Raw genomic sequence first — 26078 nt, 5'->3', positions numbered from 1 at the left:
GCTTGCAGTCTAGGAAGTAAGCCCTTTTGGGGGTATGGGTGGGAGTCTAAACATTCTGTAGACCCCACAGTACTTACACCACATCTGTGAGCACAGCAGTCCTCTCCACCTCCCCTCAACAGCATCAGTGCTGGCACCATAACCTGTGGCAAAGAAGATGCTCTTGTAATGAAGGGAATGTTACCTTTTCAGAACAAAGTTCCAAAACTCAAGCTATTTAAAAATGTCTAATGATTCCTCATTGCCTGTAGGACACAACACAGGTCCTGGACATTGTATGTGAGCCCTCATGCCCTGCTCCTGACCTGCCACCAGAGCCTCACCTCTCCTCCATCGAGACCTCTTGACACAACACCTTATGGGCCCCCAGGAGAGACCTGGGACCTTCCTGCCTCTGGGCTTTTGAATATGCCCTTCACCCTTTGCCATCAGATAAACTATTCACCCACAAAGGGTCAATTCAAATGTTATCTTTTGTAGTAGGCTGAACAAAAAGGCTTCCCGCCCCCCCTCGCCAAAGATATATTCACTTCTGAATCCTGGGACCTGTGAATATTACCTTATATGACAACAGATATGATTGAGTTGGGATCTTTATTATTTATTTATTTACTTATTTCTGACTGCCTTGGGTCTTCGTTGTGGTGCATGGGCTTTTCATTGTGGTGGCTTCTCTTGTTGCAGAGCGCAGGCTCAGTAGTTGTGGCGCACAGGCTTAGTTGCTCCGCGGCATGTGGGATCTTCCCAGACCAGGGCTCAAACCCGTGTCCCCTGCATTGGCAGGCGGATTCTTAACCACTGCGCCACCACCAGGGAAGTCCCTGAGTTGGGAATCTTAACAGGAGGAGTTTATCCTGGATTATCTGGGTGAGCCCTAAATGCAATCACATGTATCCCTATGAGAGAGAAGCAGAAGGAGTTCTGAGAGACACACAGAGGAGAAGGTGATATGGAGACAGAGGCAGAGACTGGAGTAATGTCTTTACAAGCCAAAGAATGCCAACAGCCACCAGAAGCTGCAAGAGGCAAGGAATGATTTTCCCTTACAGCTGAGAACAGGGGGCCCCGCCAACACATTTACTGAGAGCTTCTGGCCTCCAGAACTGTGAGAGAATAGATTTCTGATGTTTTAAGCCACCAAGTTTGTGGTAATTTATTATAGCAGCTATGGGAAACCAATACATCTCCTCTTTGTAGTGTTCCGTGACCCCCTCATCCACCCCCGGCAAAATGAATGGTTCCTTCCTTCCAGTCACTCCATCCTGTCGCTCTGAGCGTGCTCATTCTCCTTTTACCACTGGGTTCTGAGTGCTGGTTCAGCAGCGCCTACCACGGTGCCCAACATGGAATCAATCAGGACTCAGTGGTATGGTGGTAAAATCTATGATGACATTTCGCCATGTTTCTTCTGGCACTGTGGGGTAGGAGGAAGGTAGGGGCATGATAGGGCCATGGGTTAGGAGCAAGAAATAAATACATAATGGATGAACTTAACTTTATGAAAAAAAATCACCTCACCCTGAGAGATAGTTGGTAAATGTGTTTGCTGATGTAGGCATCTGGGAAATCCCTACTTCTCACCAAGGTTACCAAGATGTACCCTGGGGAATGTATGGGTATGTGACTGATGCTAAAGATGACTGTTGCCTACACGGATGTATTCTTTCACCTGATAGTCTAAGGTGGTGGTGGCGGTTGCAAACTCTCATGCCTTTAGTGGCCAAGCAGGTAACTTTTTTTTTTCTTTTGGCTGAGTCGCGTGGCTTGTGGGATCTTAGTTCCCCGACCAGGGATCGAACCCGTGGCCCCTGCAGTGGAAGCGCGGAGTCCTAACCACTGGACCACCAGGGAATTCCCAAGTTGGTAATTTTAAGTAAGAAAACGTGTCCTGGTATGAGACAATAGGGAGTGGTGGGGACTGTGGAGAGAACGGGAGAATGCATACCCCTCCTAAAGGTATCCAATTCCTGGTAAAGCAAAACAGACAGACACTGCGCCAAACTCTGGCCCACTCCCAGGTGTTTTGCAAACTTTAGGAAGACTTGATGGGGGCCAGGACAGTGACACAGCATCTAGTAAAAGGAGAACCACGGTTTTAGGACTTGCCTGTGCGTGTCTGCTGTGTTGGGGAAGAGTGTGCTGAGTCTGCCTTACCGTCGGCTCTCTTTAGTGGAAATGGGGCAACTCCGTAACACTAGGTACAGTGATGGTTAGGCATCCCTTGCTCCCGCTCTCTTACAGTGGCCATTGAATGAGCACGATCCATGAGCCGGGCTTGGGACCGAGCGCTCTCCACATGATCTCCTACAATGCTCATCCTAACCACAGGTTGTGGCTACTACTGATATCCACATGTCACCGAGAGAGGAACTGAGACTTGGAGAGACAAGTGCCTTGCCTGAAATCTCTCAGCTGGCCTGCTGTAGAGAGTGTTTCAAACCCAACTCCGTTTGGCTCCCACCACGCTGCATACCACAGCCATGGACACAGGGGAGAGAAAGCCCTGCATTCCCCGCCCCCCACCCCTTTTCCTGGCAAGAGTATTTCTCCTTGGTTCTCCTTGGGATAAATACACTGACATTTTTATCAGTTGAGCTTTGGTGAGCTTGGTTAGTGTTGATCAGATTCCCTGAGAGGTTTTACTTTGTGCACAGACAAGATGGGATTCCTGATCTGCAATGCTGCCCATCAGACCTTGGCCAGAACTGACCCCACCAAGGCACTGCCCCTCTGAGCCACCTCTGTCTGCTGCTTTGGGCATCTTTTAAGCGTCAACAGATGAGAGCCCAGAGACCTGCATTCTACACCTGGCTATGCCGTACACTAGCTCTATGATCTGCATCTAGCCTAACCACTCTTGGATCTCTGTTTTAACTCTATAAAAACAACAAGGCCCTACTGTATAGCACAGGGAACTATATTCAATATCCTGTGATAAACCATAATGGAAAAGAATATGAAAAAGGCTATACATATGTACTACTGAATCACTTTGCTGTACAGCAGAAATTAACACAACATTGTAAATCAACTATACTTCAATGACATCTTTTTAAAAATTTAAAAGAAGAAAAAAGAAACCAGGGACTTGCTTAGGACTCTGTGCTTTCACTGCCTTGGGCCCAAGTTCAATCCCTGGTCAGGGGAACTAAGATCCCACAAGCCACACAGTGTGGCCAAAAAACAAAAACAAACAAAAAAATACCAAAGCTGAAGGTGAGATGGCATAAATCAAGGCTAGATGAGGAATAAAGGGATGGTAACTTTCATTTGCAGGAAATGACATCACACAAAAAAATCCATAAAGTAAGAACTGTTAAAATATTGATGTCTAAGATTCTTTCCAGTTCAAATGTTCAGTTCCAAGATGCCTTAAACAGAGTACGATTTGTGAGCTGAGGAGGTGAGAGAGGAGAGGAAGAGCATTATTAAGGGTCTGCCAGCCCACTCTTTCCCTTTCCCTTCCTGGTCTTCGGCCGTATTTTCTTTCTTCCCTACACTGATATAAAGCAGGTCACATACCTGAATTCTTAGCCCCAGAGGAGAAGACAAAGATCAGAACTGCTGGTGCTTTCTGCGGACCTCACGCAAATTACTGAATGACGGTATACCCTGCACTGTTTATCGCACGAATGAGGCATATTAAAATTTTCTAGAGAAACCTGACTGGTGTGATGGACGTGTGTATTTCCCATTTATTCAATGATATATATTTCTTTAAGTGAAGTATTTTCACAAAAATCTCAGATTCTCAAAGTTATCTCATGGTAACTCTGTGCTGGGATATAGAGCTGATGGGAACCTCCCAGGTAGGAAGAGACGGGCCGGGACTCCTGGCTTCCCTGGGGGATGGCTGAGGGCAGCTTTGAGCCTCAGGTCGCTGTACACTCATAACCTGGAGAAGAGGTAATGCTCTCCCTTTTTTGAGTTTCTTTTCCTAGTTCTGATGATTCTCTGGCAACAGGAATTACTGATTCTTCTGTCTTATTGCTGGGCCTTTGGGAGACCCAAAGCTCCCTTGAGTCAAATGGGAGGGTCAACTGGAGATTGTGTGGCAAGGGTACAAGTTTGGGCCTGACAAATGAGAGCTTTTGGAACCACCCTGGAGGAGGTGGGTGCTAAGAGTGTTTCCAAGCACCTTCTGGGGAGCATAGCTTGGCATTTCCAGCAAACCAGGCTCCAACATGGGGGTCAGGATGAAGCGATGGATTCAAGTCAGAATTGTCATAGGTTGGTGGCACCTGGGCATGCTTCTCTCCTGCTTAAAAGTTCTAGTGGATGCTCATTTCTCCCCTGACCTCATTTCCTACCCTCTCTTCCAAATCTTTTTTATGTGGTTCTAGCTATATTGGTTTTCTTGCAGATCTAGGAATTATTCAGCCCATTCCCAGGTCAGGGCCTTAGAATGCGCCAATCCCTCTGTTTGGAATGCTCCTCCCCCAAATATCAGCATGGCTATTCTTCAATCATTCAAGTGGCTTCTCAAACACCACCTCCTCAGGCAGTATCTTGCTGTCTATCTATTCCTTTACTCTAGTTTCTTCCTAGTGCTCACCACCTGACATCACCACGCAGTTGATTATTTATGATCTTTCTCTTCTCCACTAGAATGTAAGCCCTAGGAGAGTAGGAATTTTGTTTGCTTTTTTTTTCTCCACTGTATCGCTAATACCCAGAACAGTGCTAGCACATAGTAGATGCTCAATGAATATTTGTGGGTCAGCTACTCAAGGGTAAGGGGCTCGCTCCTCAGCATGGTACACAAGGTCAAACGGAATGTTGCCCAAGTCTGCATTTCAGCACCGTTTCCTATCCCTTCTTCACGTAAGCAGCCCTTGCTCCAGTCACACCAAACTGCACAGTTTCCATGAATGCATCGTACTCTGTGATGCTCCTCTGCCTTTACACAAACTGCTTCCTCTGCTTGGAACACGCGCCTCCCTTCTCTGCCTGGCAAATACCTACTGATTCTGTAATTCTATACAGTACAGCTCAGATACCTGTTTCTCTGGTATGCCTCTCTTGGTTCCCAGAGGTAGAGTTGACTGTTCCCTCTCCTGCAGACTCCAGGCCTCCACTGTGGCAGGTACTCACCCCACTGGGCTGAATTAGTTGTGTGTTTTCCCATCTCCCTTGGTGAAGGAACCTATAGGGACCATCTCTGCTGGGTCAGGCAGACCCCCATCTGTTGCAGACCTTCCACCTCCAATCAGACCTCAAGTGATCCCAAACCACACCACGGACTAGTTCTAACCTCTCCCTCCTAATGGTCTTGCCAAGTCTGCAAACAATATTGCTGGAAAACAGCCATTAGTTACATATGGAAAGAAACTGGAGCCCTGCGTCTCAGTCCCTAGAGCAACGAATTCGGTTTATGTCATGCTTGTCCCAGGTGCCCTGTTTTAACCACAGAAGCCCGCCAGGCATTCTGGGTTGGCCTGTGGCCTCATGAGAACAGAGAGCTGTTATTCTTGGCCGTGGCTTTGCTGAGATCACTAGTCTGCTGAGGTCCCGAGGCTGCCTTCCAGCAATAATATGGGGAGGTTGCAGGGGACCTCCCTGCCTAGGAGATGACATACTGCTGGATGTGACTTTACACACCATGGCTGTGAGCCCTGTGTGTATAAACTCAGCCCCCGAGTGACTGACCTCCTGGCAGGGAGGGTGGGGAGACAGTGACTCACGTGGTCCGGTTTTTCTCTCTCATCTGGAAAGCAGACTTTCTGGAGCAGCCCCCCGCAGGCACTTTCCTGTCTCGTTTCATCAGGGCATGTACAGAGTAGGGCTCTGCTGGCTTAGCTTCACACGTGCCATCTTTTTCTCTGTGTCCCATGTTGCAAGCGCACGTGTACATCAAATGGGAGAAATGGAGAGATTATGGGCTTTGGGCTCAGATGAGTGTTTTGAGTCCTAATTCTGCTGGGCGCCCTCCGTGTGGCCACAGTCAGATGACTTAATCTGCTTGGGCCTCATTTCCCTACCCATAGGATGGAGGTGATGATCCCACCTCACAAATGAAATAACATGTGTGCAAGCATTTGATACACTCGAAACCTTTGTGCAAATGCCTGTTACAATGATTATTAAAGGGCAGGAACTGTGAATCCAGGATTTCTCCCTTCCATATCCTTACACAGTGTTTGGCATGGAGCTGATGATAAATGGACAGTGTGCTTGTCATTGCCTGCTGTGTCCCTTGTGACTTTTGAGATCTTTCTGGCCTTTTTTTTTTTTGTTATCATGAAGGCAGCTCTGCCTATTGGCTTCTCTTCCTCCGTTCAGAGCCCAGCTCCTCACCTCCACACCTTCCTCAGCCCTCTGCAGTCTGGGGTCCCCATCCTCCCTCAGGACCATGCCAGCCAAGAGCCATCAGCACCTTGCTGGGTACCAGATGCTTTTCAGGTCCCAGCTATGTCCCTTCTGCTGCAGTTGACACTGGGATTCCTCTCTTCTTCTAGAAACTTTCTCTCTTCTTTTTTCCGACTTTTCTCACTTTCCACTTTTTCACTTTGCCTGAAACTTTCTAGCTGTTTTTCTCAGTCTCCTTCCTCCCCTCCCCTCCCTTTGCATACTCTCAATTTGCAAGGTTCCCTGGGGTTTTGACCTGGGCTTCTTTCTCCTCTCAGTCAGTTCACGAGCCCTGGGCAAACCCACTGTCCCCGGAGTTCTACATCACCTCTCCATGGTGGTTCTCAAGGTTGCCTCTCCCCAGGTCTCCAGTCCCAGCCCAACCATCCTCTGCTCCTTCAGGGGGGACGTGGAACAAAGCTCAGCCTCTACCCTCCCCCCGAGGTCCCTGCCCCAGGGAACGCCTCCACCATCTCCCCAGGTGCTCAGGCCAGAATGCCAGAGCCACCCTGACTTCTCCTTGTGCCCCCTTACCTCCATCACTCTTCAGATCCTGCCAACTCCACATTTCAAATGCACCTTCCTCTCTCCAACCTCATGGCCACTGCCTTAGTTGGTCTTAGAGCCAGGCATGAGTGAAGGCATAGAGTAGACACTAAAGTGGACTGAACAAAGAAAAGGAAAAAGGAGGAAAAAGGAAAAGGAAAGAAAGAAGAGAAAAGGGAATGGCTCATTGGTTTTTACTTTATCCAACTGCATGGACTGGTTTGGTCCTGTTTATTTTATCCCCATTTCGCCGTGAATATACAAGTGTAAGCATCTTTTTAGGAAATCCTGGGAGGTTGTGTTGGAAAATTGGAGAGAGGGTTGGACAGCTGGCTGGTATGGAGGGATGCTATGCAGACAGGGTGTCTGGTCCCTGCCTGAGCCAGGCTCCACTCTGCTTTCCCCAGGACCAGGGAATGTCCTCTCTGGGTCACTCTCTTTCAGTGAACATTCTGAGATTCTGCAAATAGGAAGCCTAAATTCCCTCAAGCTGCTCAACACCTTTCAATAGTCACTGTATTTGCTCATCTATATCTTGAGAGAAGTTGGGTGCCGATGTACCTATACATTCTACAGATGAGGAGAGTGAGGCTAAGGGGAGTTTAATGATTTGCTTGGCGGTGGAACTGAGAAATGCAGACCTGTCCTGCAGAAATAAGCAAGGTAGGTAAGAGGCAGGACACAGGTGCTTGGCTGGATCCAGGGAGGAGGTGGAGGAACTGGTAATCTGGGCCAGGAAAGAGGACAGATTGCATTTTACTGGCTGCAGGTATGTGTGGGGTTCTCTATGTATGTTATCTCATTTAATGCTCCCCACCTCCTGGTAAGATGGTGTGATTCTCCTTTTACTGAAGCTCAGGGAGGACACACATCTGGTCAGGACAGATTCATGATTTGAGCAGGGTCTGTTAGACAACTAGGTCTGTACTGCCTCTTAGGTAGGGCTCTGAGCTGAGAAACAGACAACCTTTGCTGAGGCATTGCTGATTTAGAGGTTCTCTTGGGCAGGAAGAGAAGGCCCAGCTCTGCTAGGATGGGAGGGGCAGGTGGCCATTGGATGAAACTTGAGACATCACTGCGTCTACTATTGTGTGGGGAGGAGAAACAGGAAGGGAGGTGGCCACCTTTTTCTGAGGGTTCTTTATCCTTTATACATTCATCCTTCCATTTGCTGAGTTCCGTGCCCGGCACTGGGGTCTCACATTAACCCATGATCTTTTCCTAAGGGACCCCGGATGCCTGGGAAAGGAGGAGCCAGATGAAAATAAAGGTGGGAAGGAAGGAAAAACACTCAGTGTCTACCTTGGGGGCAACGGATTACAACTTGTGGGCTAAATCCAGCAGGTTGCCTGTTTTTATAAATAAAGTTTTATTGGAACACAGTTCCGCCCATTTGTTTACATATTGTCAATGGCTGCTTTTTGCCCTAGGACGGCAGAGTTGAGTAGTTGAAACAAGAGATCACATGGCCTACAAAGCTGGAAATAGTCACTCTCTGGCCTTTTACAGAAAAAACTTGCCAACCCCATAATCTAGCCGAGGGAAGCCTTGATGGGAGCTACACAATTTATTTTTCAAGATGACCCCTTGGAACCTGATGACTTGACAAATGCTCTGCTGTTGTGCTTTTCTTAATGCATATCTTTCATAACAACCACATACTAAGCTCTAGGCTAAGCCGGCACTTTGCTAGGTAGGTAATTTAGAGGCCACAGTGAATGAGACTTGGACTGTATCCTTAAGGAGCTCACAGCTAATGGGGGAAGCAGGCACATAAAGAGATGTTTGCAGTACGAGGTGCCAGTGTGGAGGGTGTTTATGTATCACATGTTGTGGGGTACAGAGGAGGAGCAGCCGGCCATGCTCTGGGGACCCTAGGAGCGTGGCCCCATGAGGAGATGAATTGCTCTGTGACTTGAAGTTTGTTTAGGGGCATCATTCACCTGGAGGAGGTAAGGTAGTTAAACCTCATTCTTACCAAGAGTCCAGCTCCAAGAAAGCCATGGAAAAACCAGACCAAGTCTGTGATCTTGGCAGGCTCCAGCACCTGTCCGCTGGGAAAGTACAGCAGGAGGTTGGCGATGATGGCGGCGATGGCCAAGGCCAAGAGCAGCAGGCCCGTGTACCTGGAGCCCGTCTCAGAACACATGGTGAATCCTTCCTGGAAGGGAGAAAGAAACAACCAACACCAGGAAGCTGCCTGCTCCAGGCACTGCAGAGTCAGGAGAGAGTGCATCAGCCTCAGAGCCCCAAGAGAAAGATGGCGAGTCCAGCTCTGCCACTGGTAAGAGGTGTGACCTGGGGAGCCAGCCACCTCACCGCTCTGAGCCTCAGTTTCCTTTGTAAAGCAGAGAAAACATTGACTTTACAGATGGCGGTGCGTGGACTAAAGGAAGTAAAATCAACGTGACAGCATCCGGCTCTAGCAGATGTTCAATAGGCTTTCTTTAAAGGATTAGGGTAATTGAGGTGATGTTTAGGAACTTGCTGTTACCCTGTTCGGGTTCTTTCATCCACTCCCAGAGGAATTCCCCTAGTGATTATGAACTAGATCCTGATCCAAACCCTGTGGCTCCATCACTTAGCAGCTGTGTGACCTTGGGCAAGTTGTTTTACATCTCTCACCTCAATTTCTTCATCTGCAAAATGGGACTGACAATAGCACTCACATTATGGAATTGTTGAGGGTATGAAAATAATATTTTCAAAATGTTCTCCTACAAGGCTGTCAATGTGTGGTAGCTGGAGAAGAAAGAACTAAAGGGAATCTGAATCATCTTGGCCTCTCCTTTTATTTATGTGGCAGATTTCCTCTCTCACTGTCTTTGTCAGTTGAGATTTTTGAGCCTGGAGATTTCTGAGAAGCCAGGCTGGAGGCACATGGAAAGAGGGAAAGAGGGAAAGGTTTTGCCTCTTGGTTTTTTCTCTGCATAATGATGCATGTTTTTTCTCCTGGGCATAAATGAGTTTGGAGTAAACTCAGTATCTTGTTTGCCGGGTGAAGGCTGCCTGAGCAGCATGAGCCCTGGTGCTCTGCGCCGAGGTCCAGGGGCTCCAGAATGTTCCTCTGAGACCCAGGGAAGGGCTCTTGTTTTGTGTTAGGTGGCACTCTCCCAACAGCCCTTTGTGCCCATTCTTGACTCAGATTCATGCTGAGATTGTTAACTGACTCCTGAATAGCAGCTCCTTCACTACCCGGCTCCCAGACACAGAGTGCCACGAATGGCCCTTCCCACGGTGGGCGTTGGGTGGGGAACAGGGGGACCTGGAGCAATTTGCAGAGCCAGGGACCTCTTTTCAGGGACAAAATTGAGAAATGTCCAGCCTTAGCTTTCTACTCCCCCAGAAGAGTTAAAGTTATTAATGCACAATGGCTTAGGCAGGGTGGTAGTGCCTGGGGTCTTATTTCTATCTGATATCCAAGTTCAGGGCTACAGAAAGCTGATGCCTGAATGGGGTGCCGCCTCTGTTTGGATGAGGGAGGTTGAAACTGCTGACCTCACTCGCATTATGATCACTGAGAGTAGTGGTAATGAAAATTTAACACTTACGGGTCTCCCATACTGTATGAAGAGCAACAATAATACACAGCTACCTCCACTTGTCCAGACACACGGCATGCGTCATTTCATTTAATCCTCAAACATCCCCATGAGCTAATAGCTCCCTAGCTCTGAGAGGAAACAGGCTTATAGAAGTTAAACAAGATTGCAGGGTCTCCCCGCCCGTAAATGTCAATGCCGATCCTCAAATGTAGGTCTGCCCATGTCCGCTTCTAGCTATTCCCAGTGAGGGCAGATGATTAACAACTGGGAGCACTGAGAATACAGTGCTGTTGAGCCTTCTTACATCCTGCAAAAGGACACAAAGCCAACAGCCCCTGTTGCTCCTTGACGCCTAGATGTCCCAGCTCTTACAGTAACAAATACAGTAGTGGTCACCCTCCTGGAAATCTGCAGATCTTCTTAGGAGGGAAGGGAGTAGGGGTTGAGACTGTGGCCACATTTGGAAAGGGGAACCATGTAGCATCCAAGGTTGGCACCGTGAACTAAAAATGCCACCTGCCGTATCGGTAAACAAAGGATGTTGCAGCCATCAAGCCATCACATTATAGCCACCCTGACGGTGAGCCCTGAGGGAGCTGAGGACGGAGGCAGGATTTGCCCCCCATCTAGCCGTCAGCCACTGCAGCCACTCTTGAAGATGGGCCGTGAGGAGACTCAGGATGAGAAGCACAGGATACTGGCCCCAGATAGCTGAGGTGCATATTAAAGGAATGGTTTAAATGAGCCCAGACTTTGCATCTTCCCATACTTAGAAAAGCGCTAAATTCCTTAACTTGAGATGTCTGGTTTTCTGTCATTAACAGTCATCTTTTGATGTTCTGTCTACCTGGTCTTTGTTGCAAAAACTTCTCTATATCCTGGCTTCCCCCCTTACCTCTTCCGAGCGGTCCCTCAGAGTTATCTGAGATGCTGTTCCCGGGCTTAAGTCCTCGGTTTTGTCCGCTGAGTAAAACATAACTCTCAAATTTTAGGTTGTGCATTTTTTTCAGCTGACAGCACTTAATTAAAACTGTGAGAAGCCAGTCATTCTCTTGGGCTGAGAATGTTAGAGTTGCTAAGGACTGGTGGAAATTTAGGCCCTCCCTTTTCTGGTCAGCATAGCCCTAGAGAGTTGAAATAACTTGTTCAAGGTTATATAGCTAGGGAGTTGGAAATCACAGCAAAAATAGCCGCAGTCCTGTTCACAGGCATGCTCCCACTCGATCCTTTAATAGTTCAGTGAAAGAAACATCACGATTATGCCTATTTTATTCATTTATTCATTTGCTGCTGGACATTCTGAGGCTCCGAGGAACCCAGGAGCTTGTAACGGGCCAGCTCGTCTTCTGAGGCTGTCCAGTCCCCATAGCTTGCGGCCTCAACAGGTGGGACAAGCACAAGCCCTTGAGTTCCTTGATCACAGACTTCACATCAAATAATCTGTCTCATGCTCCCTGTATCATCGTATTCATACGTGTCAGACAATGACACCCTAAGTCTGGGTTTGTTCAGCATGGTTTTGCTGCACTGAGGTTTTAGGCCAGCTGTGCAGCTCCAGGCTGTGGGGACTGGCTTTCAACGCCAGTCCTGCCCAATCTCAAGCAGAAACACACAGACATACCCGTCCACCCAGTACCTGGTCAGCGGGGGTTGGGCACAGGCCCAGTGGGCGGCCTCCCCTGGGCAAGGCACCCCGGCCCGGCCAGGCCAGGCCAGCAGCAGTGTTGCAGTTCCAGAGAATCTAGCTCAGCCGCTGGAAGTTTCTGGGTGAGCCCTGGATCCTTCCACTTTTCAGGAGGCTCAAAGTGAACACTTAATAGACGTTGGGCGGCAATAGGTCCCAGGCACCAGGACAATTTCTGCATCTAATCACAGCTGTCATCTTCTCTTCCCTGAAGGCCCCCTGTGAGGAGGTCTCTTGTCTCTTTAGAGTCTGAAGGCCTTTCCAGGTCCTTCTGAGGCCCCTTAGCACGACAGCACGTTGAGCTTTGAGGGGCGCAGGGCTCCCCTCTTCCTGTCTGGACCCACGTCTCTCTTGCTGTCCCCCAGTCTCGGCAAAGTGGCTCAAATTCCCCCAGTGAGAGCCAGCACTTCCTCCCTCGCCAGGCGGCCCCAGGGGAAGGGCTCAGCCGCCCAGCCACAAAGGCGTGTGCACTTACTGCGCTCCGTTCCTCCCTCTGGGTCATTCCTGATAACCTCTGAAAAGTTTCCCTGGCGGATGTGTTTCCACCCAGCTGAGACGGAGGAGGGGAGGGGATGTGGGTGGGCAGGGAGGGCCCACCAGCCCTGCGTGAACACGTGTGGGGAAGGTCCCGGTTACTGAGCGGGGAGGGTTGCAGCAGGGCCTCGCCACCTCTCCATCTTCCAGCTCCCTTGCTCCAGACCCCGAGCTGTCGGCTAATGGCGTCTCACATAGATGTGCAGTGCGGCTACCTGGCTGTGCTTTGGTCTTCCAGCCAGACCTGATTCCCCCAGCCAGCCAAGGAAAGGAAATGGATTGTCAAGTGGGCCCCCTCCCCCTTCTCACCCATCCCTCCAGCCCCTGATGCTGTGAAATTGATGCTGCAAGAGTTGGAGGAAGTGTAACCGTGTGGGGCTCAGGGCTAAGAATCTGGTTACCCGGTTGCCCAGTGGGATGAGCCCCAAATGGCACTGGTCGGCCTCCATCTCGGCTTTCCTAGTCGGTGAGCAGTGTAGCTGCAGGAGAAAGCCCTCTTTGTCTTTGGTCTTCGCTGCCACTCCTTCCTGCCCATGAGAGCACATTTCCCTTTGGTCATCTACCAAGTTTTATTTTTCCTATACAGTGACCCCCAGGGTGCTGTGAAACCTCTGAGAAAGAAGAACCAAGTGATTCTATGATCAGATACCTGGCTCCCAAAGCCTAACTGTATCGTAATTGGTAACCCACCTTGGCAGCAAAGTGCTTTGCTATGCTGTGCCTAGACTGCTCTGTCAGCAACCCCAAGGGGCTGTCAGTCCGATATTATTTTTTCCTCATTATTCAAATGGGGAAACAGGGTCAGAGAAGATGTGACCTGCCTCAGGTCAGGGAAACCAAGAGAGAATTCATGGTTCTCATTTTTGTGCTCTTTCTGTGGTACTGAGATTGCCTTCTGACCTTGAGCTCTTCCACCAGAGTACATTCTGGGCACTCGGGCTCCGCCACACTGCTTGTCACCCAAAGAGTGTCCCTCAAGCCTGGAGGGAACTACTTTTGATAAAGGCGTGACTTTATCTGGTCCCCAGGTCAGTCTGGTAGAGGCGGCGTTTGGAGGATCTCCTATTCAAGGCTGCAAACGTCTGTACTATTTGATGCCTTTTAAAATAATGCAAACACCCTCCAAAGCACAGCATTAACCTCATTCCTAGATGCATGTGCTTTCAAGAGCAGACAAGGAGAGATGGAGAAATCTCACTTGCAGTTTGTGACAGACAGAGGTAACAAGATAAAAATTTCAACCAGGCCATTATAGTATGCGTGTTGTACATATATATATACAATAACTTACATCCTTTTAAAAAACTTTTTATTTTTTATTGGAGTATAGTTGATTTACAATGTTGTGTTAGTTTCAGGTGTACAGCAAAGTGAATCAGTTATATATATACATGTATCTGCTCTTTTTCAGATTCTTTTCCCATATAGGTTATCACAGAGTATTGAGTAGAGTTCCCTGAGAATAACTTATATTCTTTTTTTTAATTTTTAATTGTTATTGGGGTATAGTTGATTTACAATGTTGTGTTAGTTTCTGCTCTACAGCAAAGTGAATCATACATATAATATAATATAATAATAATATAATAATAAATATTATATATTATAATAAATATATTATATTAATAAATACATAATATAATAATCATACATATAATAACTTACATTCTTTTTTAAAAAAATAAATAAATAAATTTATTTATTTATTTTTGGCTGTGTTGGGTCTTCGTTTCTGTGCGAGGGCTTTCTCTAGTTGCGGCGAGTGGGGGCCACTTTTCATTGCGGTGCGTGGGCCTCTCACTGTCGCGGCCTCTCTCGTTGCGGAGCACAGGCTCCAGACGTGCAGGCTCAGTAGTTGTGGCTCACGGGCCCAGTTGTTCCGCGGCATGTGGGATCTTCCCAGACCAGGGCTCGAACCCGTGTCCCCTGCATTGGCAGGCAGATTCTCAACCACTGCGCCACCAGGGAAGCCCAATAACTTACATTCTTGAATCAAGTTTTTTGATTTATAAAGTTTCAAATACATTTACTATAGCAACCCTGTGAGAGAGGTATTCTTTTACAGAGGAGAAACCTGAGCTTCAGAGAGAATTAAAAAATTGCCCGAGGTCTTACAATTAATTCATAGATGGAAGATGTGGAACTCTAACCTAGGTGTCTGTGTGCTTGTTTCACTCATGTCCGAATATTGTCCACATAATCACTTACATGTTCATGTGTGCTTGTGATTATATCAATATATCTCAGCACATGAAACACAAGGCACACCCACAAATGTTAGACTCGTTAACACATCATGGGGGTGATGTGCTCATCGGGTCTGCCTCCTGGGTTAACAGAACCCTGACTGCAGTGGTCCAGTTCTCTCTGTCCAGACATTGATCACAATATATAGAGATAACAGAGAGATTTCACTGATGTAATTATTAGCACAAACACAAATAGACGCATAGCTCTAACTGAGTTCTGTAGAGAGTTCTCCCACATTTCCAGTTCCATCCCTCTAAAGATACGGTGTAAATGCACAGCCAAGGAAGTGGTTTCACTGGGGTCCAGTCCAAGCTTCCTCTCCTCCCAGGCCCTGTTGATCCTCTGTTACATTTCTTATGATGTTCATGTCTTATGCTGCTGCATAGCACAGAGCCTTTGCGCTTAACTTTCTTGTGTTTCAGTTTCCTTATCTCTGAAACGGAAGCATCATAATAATAGGATTGTAACCCTCATAACTCATAGGGCTGTGGTGAGGATGCAAGGTTCCTGGTACATGCAAATCCTATTTATCAGTGGAAAGGTACAAGTCACAAAATGTCATGTGACGGTCCCTGATGCAGATTAAACGATCAGTAAGTGTTACCCACTCACGTCATGCCAGGGAGCACTGACTACTAAATCCTTAATCATACTCTCTGCGTCAGTGTTTCCATTTAAGAGCATAGACTCTGGAACCAGATGGGCTGATTTCTCATCTCAGCTCTGCCACTTAGTTGCTGAGTGGTCAGGACCAGTTACATGGTTGCCTCTCCAGGCCTCAGTTTTCTCATCTGTAAAATGGGGATGATAACATCTATCTCGCAAGGTTATTGCGAGGATTAAGTAATTTTATGTAGTAAACTGGAAATGTGGGAGAACCCTGTACAGAATTCAGTTAGAGCTATGCTTATATTTGCGTCTGTGCTAATAATTACATCAGCGAAATCTTTCTGTTATCTCTATAAAGTACTTAAAACCATGCCTGGCACAGAGTAAACGCTATGCAATATTATTATTAAACACACAATATAAGCCCTGGAGGAGTTGTGGTTTATCCTTTTACCAAAGGATCTGGTGTTCAGTGAGCCCCCATAATAGCACTAAGAAGGTATAACTGAAATGAAATTGGTAAAATTCCTTGCTTGAACTTTATAACGTGCTCTATCAATTAGAAGAGTTTTAGCCTGTGGCAGGAACTGCTATATGATCACCAAAACCTTTTCCTCCTGGACGCAGAGGTAGCCTACCTTTCCCAGCCTCCCTTGTGGGAAGGTGTGGCCATGTGATTACATTCTGGCCAGCGGAATGTAGGTCCACGGGATGTGCAACACTTCCGGGCCTGGCCCGGGATAACTTCTCATGTGTGATTCTCCATCCTCTTTGTTTTTTATTGTCTGCTGGCTGGATGCAGAGATCCTAGATGGATGCTTGAACCACAAGATTTTTTCAGCTTAGCCTCCACCTCCACCTTCCAAACCAGATAACTCTGGTTCCTGAGCCTTTCCAGATCGTAGGGCTGGATTCCATGGGATTCATGTTGGTGTCCTCCTCTGCAGATATTTAGAATTCAGCTTTCTCCCTTCTGAAGAAGTTAGACACCACGCTTGCCTCTGCTTTCCCTCTTCCCAGAATACATTGGCATTTCCTGCTCTGTGATCTCATCTCCTATTCTGTCCTTTTCAATTACTTTACTGTGTTTTTGGAGGGAGTTTCCAAGAGGGGACAGAGACAAACAGGTACAATCCTTCATGATTAACTAGCAGTATTGTTTGTTCATCTTCAGAACTGAGACTGGAGATGCAATATTGAAAATAACTTCAGAAATAGTGATTTTGCTTTTAATAGTTATTGTTTGGGATTTTTTTTTAAATTAATTAATTTATTTATTTATTTTGGCTGTGTTGGGTCTTCGTTTCTGTGTGAGGGCTTTCTCTAGTTGCAGCAAGCGGGGGCCACTCCTCATCGCGGTGCGCGGACCTCTCATTAACGCGGCCTCTCTTGTTGCGGAGCACAGGCTCCAGACGCGCAGGTTCAGTACTTGTGGCTCACGGGCCCAGTTACTCCACGGCATGTGGGATCCTCCCAGACCAGGGCTCGAACCCGTGTCCCCTGCATTGGCAGGCAGATTCTCAACTGCTGCGCCACCAGGGAAGCCCTGTTGGGGATTTTTAAGCACAAGCTACACATGTATGATTCGTGTGTCTTTAATAAACTGGAAAATTATTAAATCGGAAATTAAGAATATATATAATGCCTTTTCTTATTTATTTACTCATTTATTTTTAAAAAAGGATGATAGGAACTTCCTCTCTAGTTTTGCCCCATGAGCAGCCAGCTTGTTTCCTTTTTTCACCAACTTGGACTCGTGCCTGAGTCAGGCCACGGGAAGGAACGGAAGATCAAGTGGGCAGTTGAACTAGATGGATTTTAGGTTCTCTCACACCTCTGAGGTCCCATGACTCTGCCTAAAGTCTAAATGTCCATTTGCAATTTCACTGCTCTTCTGATTCAAGTATGAAAGTCTTATCACCTCAGCCTCTCTACTGAAGTTACTGAATAGCTTTCGTGTGTGTTTTAAAAATTTATTTTAGCTCCTTTTCCAAAGCTCAGTTGAGAGAAATTTGGACTGAACGTCACCTTTTTGGGGGCTTTAGTACTTGCAGATATCAGAAGGCACCTTAGAGTCTCACAGTCCTACTCCTAGCTATTATATGTCCCTCCAAGGGACAGATCAGACCAGATTTCTCAGTGAACTTGAAGTACTCTTTTGTAACCAAATATGACTATTAGAGGCAGCCTAGACCTCATGAGAGTGTAAAACCCTGGTGAAGTAAGAGCTACATGAAAAGAGCAGCAGAGCATAGATTCTCTTATTTAGTTTTTAATTCTATTAATTTAACAAAAATTATGCCTGCGACACTACATGCCTATTTCCTGAGGGCTCGTGAACAAATCCATTAACACTTCAGGGTTCTTATGAAACAAATAGTTAAATTTACTACTATTAGTAATGATTATAGTATAAGCATTTATGGTGATTTTGATAACATTAGTTATACTAGTAAAATATTTACTAATAGTAACTTAATTATTAGTAGTAATAATATCAATCATCTTGCAAGTAGATCCTTGACCAGACATTGGTGTCCCTTGTCAGATTCAGGATGTAACTTTGTGGGATGGAAACAGTTGTGGGCAATGAAGTCACATAAACACAACATATTCTTAATAAGGAATAGTTAAAAAAAAAAAACCAAATACTTACTGAAATTGGCAGGAGATGTTTTTGAATAATAACCACTCAATGCCATTGTTCAAGGTAGGCAAGGCAAGAGAAAAAAAGAGAAAGATAGATTTGGAGATGGAGGGGGGATATTTTCTTAAACTTGATTAGGCAAAATGGCATCAGTGGAGGGAAGAGTCCTGGCTTAGAAGAAGAAAGCTGGGTGACCTCAGGGAAAGTTATTAAAATTCGAGCCAAAGCCCTTCTTTCTCCCTGAAGCCTTTTTCTTCCATGGTCCTCCCCTGCCAGGCGGTCCCCTCCTCCTGCCCAGAAACTCTCTGTCCATTTCACAGGCACAATGTCCAAGCTTTATTTAGGTCTCAATTTATAGATCTTACTTCCCCAGGGAGCCTTTTCTGACCACCCTTTCCCACCACACACCCCTGCCAACCATTTCTCCCCAGATAGTCTAGCCTATGAGCCTAGGAGAGCAGGAAAGGGATATTACCTATTCAGCCTCTAACACGGTGCCTGGTGAGTGCTTGTAGGTGCTCAGTAAAGAAATTCAAGACGAAAAAAATGACTGTTCCAGCCCTGGCTCACCTCACTCTCCCCTAAAAACTTATTTCACTTTCTGTTCTGTTCCTACCTCCCAGTGCAGCCTTGTTTACCTCTTTTTCAATGTGCATATTTCTTATGAATCCAAGTAAATTATGAGCTACTGATCAATGAGCGCTAGTTCTATTCTTCCTTGAATTCTCCCTGGCATCAAACATAGAGCCAAAAACCAACGAGGGGGCGCTATAAATACTTTCTGATCTATTTAGCGAAGGGTAAGACTGACCACAATTAACGGGGTCTTTTTTTCTCCATACTCATCCGCTCTCCGTGACGTACTCCCTTCTCCCCATGACTCCACGCTTCTTTGGCCCCAGATCACTCAGCCAAAAGAGGGAATAGATGAAGCCCATAAGTAAGCCCACTCACTAGGGTCTTCAGAAAGAATCCTTTCCAGGACTTTAAAAATCCAGGTTAAATCTCCCAGAATCCCTTACAAGGGTCATGAGGCTCAGCAGTTTTTCCCTTAATTCTGAGTGCTAGAACCAACCTAGCAGGTTGATTATGAGAGTACTTTGCCTCGGTTTTCCCATATATATAATGGGGTTAAGAGCACCTACCTCCTACCTCTCCACGGGGGGGAACATGGCGAGATAGTGTTGTAACATGCACTGCAGTCCTCAGATGAAAGGTAACATATAAATACCAAATGCTATTAAAAGCCCTTGACCTATGGAAGATCACGGAAGCTTCATTGCTTATGGTGTTCACAGTAAGATGGATGAAAAGACAGGGAGATGAGCCCAAGGAATTCTTGGCCGTAGGACCTGGCCACTGCCCGTGAGAATTAGGGGCTGTACATGAAGCTAGGGCCTAAAAGCAATTTGGCAGTGATCCCAGGGGAAGCTTTAAAATGCTTAAAAAAATTTTAAATAAATTTATAAAATAACTGACCTTGGTTTTAATAAATCAAATGGTATAGAACGCTGGTAATAAAAGCCACAGCCTCTTGCCTCATCCTTTCCTAACTCCTATCCTTTTCCCTAGGGCAGCCACTTGTAATCTTTGTACTCTTTCTTGCAGTATTACTTCCCATTTCTCTAAATCAAACGTTTATACTCTTGTTTTTTGATTCACCAATTTTAGAAACTAGTTATTGAATTTTTGGCATTGATCTATTAGGATTTTACCGTCCTCCTCCCCCTTCCCTCAACCTTTTAATTTCGCTATATCACTATTCTATTTCTTTTATCAGTTTCCTTTGAAACTTTGCCATAAACTTACCACTTTATTTCTTGTTCAGCTATAGACATTTTTTTTGACTCTCCGCTTTATAAAATGGGACATTTTAGGGCATCTCTACCCTTCCTTCTGGCTCTCCTTCCTGCCTTCCACCTCCCAACTTCTATCATTCGAACTTCCATATTGTCAAGATGGATATTTATATTCTGTATTGTAACCACAACTGCATCTGTGCTTTGCCTACGGGTTTAGTTTAAGAGCTGAAGATCATTTTAACTGCTTAGTGCAGAGTCCGATTTTGTACTGACTATATTTTCTCTCTTATAGAACTTCTTAGGTTTTTCCTAGCACCTTTAATTCCTTTCTTTTTCTGGTACTGTTTGCTTTTATTACATCCTTAATTTATTCCCAAGTGTTGATCTGAATAGGCATTCTGTTAAATACCCTCCATCCATTTCCCCCAGACACCCCATCCTAGGGCCCTCCGTCCTCTGCTGACTGCTCTCTACATGCTGCATGGCCATCACTCTGGGACTTCCTCACTGCTTTGGTTTTTTTGGAGCCCACATCTTCTTCTTTTTAAAAAAAAAAAAAATATATATATATATATTTATTTATTTGGTTGCACTGGGTCTTAGTTGCAGCAGGCAGGCTCCTTAGTTGTGGCTCACTGGCTCCTTTAGTTGCAGCAGGCAGGCTCCTTAGTTGTGGCTCACTGGCTCCTTTAGTTGTGGCACGTGGGCTCCTGAGTTGTGGCTGGCAGGCTCCTGAGTTGTGGCTGGCAGGCTCCTTAGTTGTGGCTCACCAGCTCCTTAGTTGTGGCATGTGGGCTCCTTAGTTGCGGCTTACTGGCTGCTTAGCTGTGGCATGCTAACTCTTAGTTGCAACATGCAAGTGGGATCTAGTTCCCTGACCAGGGATCGAACCCGGGCCCCCTGCATTGGGAGGGCGGAGTCTTACCCACTGCACCACCAGGGACGTCCCCTCACATCTTCTTTATTCTTGGTTTACTCTTTCTTTCTTTCTTTCTTCTTTATTTTTGGCTGCTTTGGGTCTTTGTTGCTGCGTGCAGACTTTCTCTAGTTGTGGCAAACGGGGGCTACTCTTCATTGTGGTGCGTGGGCTTCTCATTGCGATGGCTTCTCTTGTTGCAGAGCACAGGCTCTAGGCACGCGGGCTTCAGTAGTTGTGGCTCCCAGGCTCTAGAGCGCAGGCTCAGTAGTCATGGTGCGCAGGCTTAGTTGCTCCACGGCATGTGGGATCTTCCTGGACCAGGGCTCAAACCCGTGTCCCCTGCATTGGCAGGCGGATTCTTAACCCCTGCGCCACCAGGGAAGCCCCAATTCTTGGTTTACTCTTGTTTTGCTGGAGCATATCCTCAATAGCTTCCCCAGAAAGGCATATTAAAAATAAATTTTGAATTCTGAATGCCTAGAAGTGTTTTTATTCTGCCCTCAACATAAGTGATAGCTTGTCTGGGTAGAGAATCCAGGGTTCAAAATACCTTTTTCCTAGAACTTTGAAAGCATTATTCCACTGTCTTCTAATTCCCGATATTGCTGAGGAGAAGCCTGATGCCAGTCTCATTCTTGTTCCTTTGTGGGTGTCCTATATTTTTCACCCTAACATCTCATAGGGTCTTTTTCCGTATCATTTTGAAATTTCATAGTGGAGGGTCAAGATGAGAGTCTGTTTTCATTGTGCTGCAAACTTGGTGGGCCCTTTTGATTTAGGAATGCTTATCTTTCATCTCTGGTAAATCTTTTCATACGGTTTCTTTGATAATTTTCTTCCCTTTGTTTTTCTGAACTATTTTTTCCCTTTTATAAAATTGAAGTATACTTGACTTACAGCATTGTATTAGTTTCAGGTGTACAACATAGGGATTTGATATTTTTATGCGTTACAAAATGATCACCGCTCTGAACTCTCCTTTTGACTCTTACTGGTGGTTACAGGCAGAATTGTGTGTTCTACAGTTCATATGTTGAAGCCCTAACCCCCAAGTACCTCAGAATATGACTTTATTAGGAGATAGGGCCTTTAAAGAGGTGATGAAGTTAAAATGAGGCCATTAGGGTGGGTAATCCAGTATAACTAGCCTCCTTATAAGAAGAGGAAATTTGGACACACGAAGAGAGGATGGACACAGAGGGATGGACACACAGAAGAAAGACTGGATGAGGACGTGGAGATAATGTAGCCATCTGCGAGCTAAGAGGCCTCAGAGGAAACCAAACCTTCCAGCACCTTGATCTTGGACTTCTGGACTCCAGAACTGTGAGAAAATAAAATTCTGCTGTTTAAGGCACCTGGTCTGTGGTACTTTTTATGGCAGCCCTAGCACACTAATACCCTGTTCAAGCTCAAGTGATAAATGTAGAAATTGACAAACTTGAATTGGCTCCTTTTAATAAGGAGAATTTATTGGCTCACATAACTTTGACCACTGCTGAATTCAGGGGGCCAAGCAACATCGCTGGGATGTGGCTTCTTTTATCTCTCAGCTCTGTGCTCTACTTTCTGCCTTTATTCACAGGCCCTGGGTGGCGTTGAGTTACATGCTCCCAGGTTTAAGTCCGGTGGAAAAGAACCTTTTCATCTGCAGTTTCAAAAAAATCTCTTTGCTCTTAATTGGCCCTTTTTGAGTCACATGTTATGAGCCAATGACTAAGACCAGGATAACAAGATGCTCTGATTATCTAGTCCTGTGTCACATACTCCCCTTCTGAGCTAAGTGTGTCTCGTCATTCCTGTCCAAACTGCGTGAGTGAGAAGGGGAGAAGGGTGATTGTCTCACCAGACGAATCAGTGTGGGGAAACTAAATGACAGAAAAGGTTTAGAGGCGCTAGGTCACATTTTGAAGAGCGATTTTAAAAGTGTCTGGTAGCAGGAATATAGCTGCATTCAATTACTATAACTCTAGGGATTTAATAGTGGCATAATGGTGAGAGGCAGTAAGGATTTGATCTAATCAGTATTTAGTGAACATTTACTATGTGTCTTGAAGGTAAGTGAAGCTGAGGACAAAGCACATTTTTTATTTTCAGTGAGTGTGCGTGTGGTCAGTGATTGATGCAGAGTTTCCAATTTGTGACCAGGTAGGTTCATCCTATAGCACTTTCCCATGACCTCTGCCTTTGTAATGGAATAAATAGTCGTGGCTCATCTTCTTCATCAACATTCTGAGGCTCCATGAGAGAGCTCTGAGAAGAGGAACTTATTGCAGAGAGTTTATCATCACTCGTCTCCATATCCTTAAAATTTTGCTTCATTCCTATTCCCTCTATCATCAGTGCATGTGTCCATGTGACTTTCTCTGATTGACGGCCTTCAAGCTGATATTAGGGTAGAGAAAGTGGGACACCTTCTTGTTAGGAAATCTCATAAGACTCAATGAGTCTTGAATGCCCTGTATAACTATCCTCAGGAAACCCATTTCTGGGCTTGGTGTGGGGTTCCATTAATGACTCACTGGATAGCATTGGTCTCCAATTCCATAGTTCATTGCCTCAGTTTCCTCATTTGAGAACAAACCCCAATCAGACCTGTTTTCTTCTCAAGATGTTGTGATATATAGTTTTACTTTTCTTCCTCTCCTAAATTTATTTCTTCCCACAAGCTGTCCTCACTGCCAACTAATGTCAGTTAGAAGAGAAGTGGTAATAATAATAATAACAACAACAGTAATAACAACTTACATCTACTGAGTGTTTTCTACATATCAAGAACTCTGCTAAATAATCATTTTACTCACAACAATACTTTTTGTATGTACTTTGCAGTAAGTGGTCTCATTACATTGTTGCCATTTAACATATGAGGACACTGAGGCATAGAGGGGCTCATCTGGGTTTGCCTTACTCTGGAGTCCTTGTTCTTAACTATTGTTCACAGCTACCTTCCTAAATAGCATGAAGTCACAGGGATTATGGACCAGGACTGGCCAACTTCAGTGGTAGAGAACTAAAGCTGCTTGGGGGATTTAGAAAGGAACTTCATGGTCATGGAGCCTAACACTTGGTCCACAGGTGAGAAAATTGAGGTAAAGAGATTAAGTGACTTGCTCAAGTTCATACCTAACAGGACCTCTTTGTCAACAATGATTTCAAAATACCATTTGAGTCAATATCAGAGCTCACATTGTTTTTTGTTTAATTTAATTAAAAAACTTTTATACAACTTATAAAGGTTACTTTTTATTTACAGTTATTACAAAATATTGGCTGTATTCCTCATGTTGTACAATCCATCCTTGAGCCTATCTTACGCCCAATAGTTTATACCTTCCACTCCCCCACCCCTATGTTGTCTCTTCCCCACCCTCCCCACTAGTAACCACTAGTTTGTTCTCTATGTATGTGAGTCTGCTTATTTTTTGTTATATTCACTAGTTTGTTGTATTTTTTAGATTCCACATATAAGTTCTATCAGACAACATTTGTCTTTGCCTGACGTTTCACTTAGCGTAATACTCTCCAAGTTCATCCATGTTGTTGTAAATGGCAAGATTTTTTTTATGGCTGAGTAATATTCCTTTGTATATATTTACCACAGCTTCTTTATCCATTCATCTGCTGATGGACACTTAGGTTGCTTCCATATCTTGGCTATTGTAAATAATGCTGCTACATTAATTTTTAATTAATAAAATATTTTGTTCCTATAACATTTGTTTCCAGGAATAACATAGAAAAGTTGCAAGCACATCTTTCTGGTACGGGTATTTTCCATTTTAAGAACCAAATCACACTCTTCACATCAGTGTGTTTCATCCAACTCATAAATAAAACTTCTGCTAGAATGCCACATGGGCTTGTCATTGCTCTTCCACAGTGTGCGCTGTGGATAACGTCTGATACCAACAGTATCATCTGATACAGGGACTTTACCATTAGCTGCCCTGTTTTCTCCTTAACAGATGAAACAGTATTGGTTTTTTTTTGAAATTTGGGACTGGTTTTAGAAGCTATTGAAAACATCTGATTTATTTATTTATTTTTGTCATGAGGACCATAAGTTTTAGCCATGCCTCTGTAGGTTTATTCTCTTCTCCAATGATGATTAATCAATTTCTTTATAAACAAGGTCACTGTGCTTTGTTTGAACATGAAACAAGAGCATCAAATGGCTTTGTATTTGAGAAGTTCCGTAACAGACAGCACACTAGGCACCAAAGATGAGTGTATTGCCCCACAGTAAATCAGCTTTTCAGATAGTAATGGTGGTATTTCAGAGGTAATTTTCTTTTTCAGCTGCTGTGGGAAATCATCACATTCAGAGATGCACTTATTCTACTACAGAGCCAGTACAGTCTGTATTTATACTGGCATCCTTTTCACCCTTTATGATTTTGTTTTGAAATGTAGTATTGCTGTTACTGTTTTACTTTTATTATTTTTAATTTTTAAAATAATGACTTTTATACTTCAATGAATCATATATGAGGACTTGACCCCATTTTCAAATTGGTAGCATAATATAATACCATAGGTAAAGTAAAAATGCCAATTTAATGAACATGAACATTAACATGCAAATGATGTAAAGTACTTTAGCTGGGACCAAGTATTTCTATTTTTTTAAACTGAAGTATAGTTGATGTACAATATCATATGTTACAGGTGTACGACATAGTGATTCACAATTTTTAATGGGTATACTCCATTTATAGTTATTATAAAATATTGGCTATATTCCCTGTATCGTACAATATATCCTTGTATCTTCTTTTATACATAATAGTTTGTACCTCTTATTCCCCTACCCCTATCTTGCCCCTGTTTTTTTGTTGTTGTGGTTGTTATACTCACTAGTTTGTTGTATTTTTTAGATTCCACATATAAGTGAAATCATACAGTATTTGTCTTTCTCTGACTTATTTCACTGGGCATAATACCCTCCAAGTCCATCCATGTTGTTGCAAATGGAAAAATTTCTTTTTTTTATGGCTGAGTAGTATTCCATTATATATATATTATATAATATATATATACATCTTTTTAAAAATAAGTTTATTTATTTATTTTTGGCTACGGTGGGTCTTCATTGCTGTGCGCAGGTTTTCTCTAGTTGAGGTGAGCGGGGGCTACTCTTTGTTGCGGTGCGTGGGCTTCTCATTGTGGTGACTTCTCTTGTTGCGGAGCA

The 26078-nt window shown here is 44.9% G+C and overlaps 1 protein-coding gene across 1 annotated transcript in view; it reads right to left on the bottom strand.

Moving 5' to 3' along the window:
• LOC137772184 (transmembrane 4 L6 family member 1-like) overlaps positions 1-9043 on the bottom strand; it is a 32752-nt gene extending 23709 nt beyond the window's left edge. Inside the window, exons 1-2 of the mRNA XM_068556070.1 lie at positions 8873-9043; positions 78-143 (exon numbers count right to left, since the gene is read on the bottom strand). Coding sequence (XP_068412171.1) covers positions 78-143; positions 8873-9043 — 237 coding nt within the window. The remainder of the gene's footprint in view (positions 1-77; positions 144-8872) is intronic.
• Positions 9044-26078: the final 17035 nt, after the last annotated feature.

The sequence above is a fragment of the Eschrichtius robustus genome, chromosome 11 (assembly GCF_028021215.1).
Source record: "Eschrichtius robustus isolate mEscRob2 chromosome 11, mEscRob2.pri, whole genome shotgun sequence".
Classification (NCBI taxonomy): Eukaryota; Metazoa; Chordata; class Mammalia; order Artiodactyla; family Eschrichtiidae; genus Eschrichtius; species Eschrichtius robustus.
The sequence above is the reverse complement of the archived record's forward strand: the minus strand, read 5'-3'. Positions and strand labels throughout refer to the sequence as shown.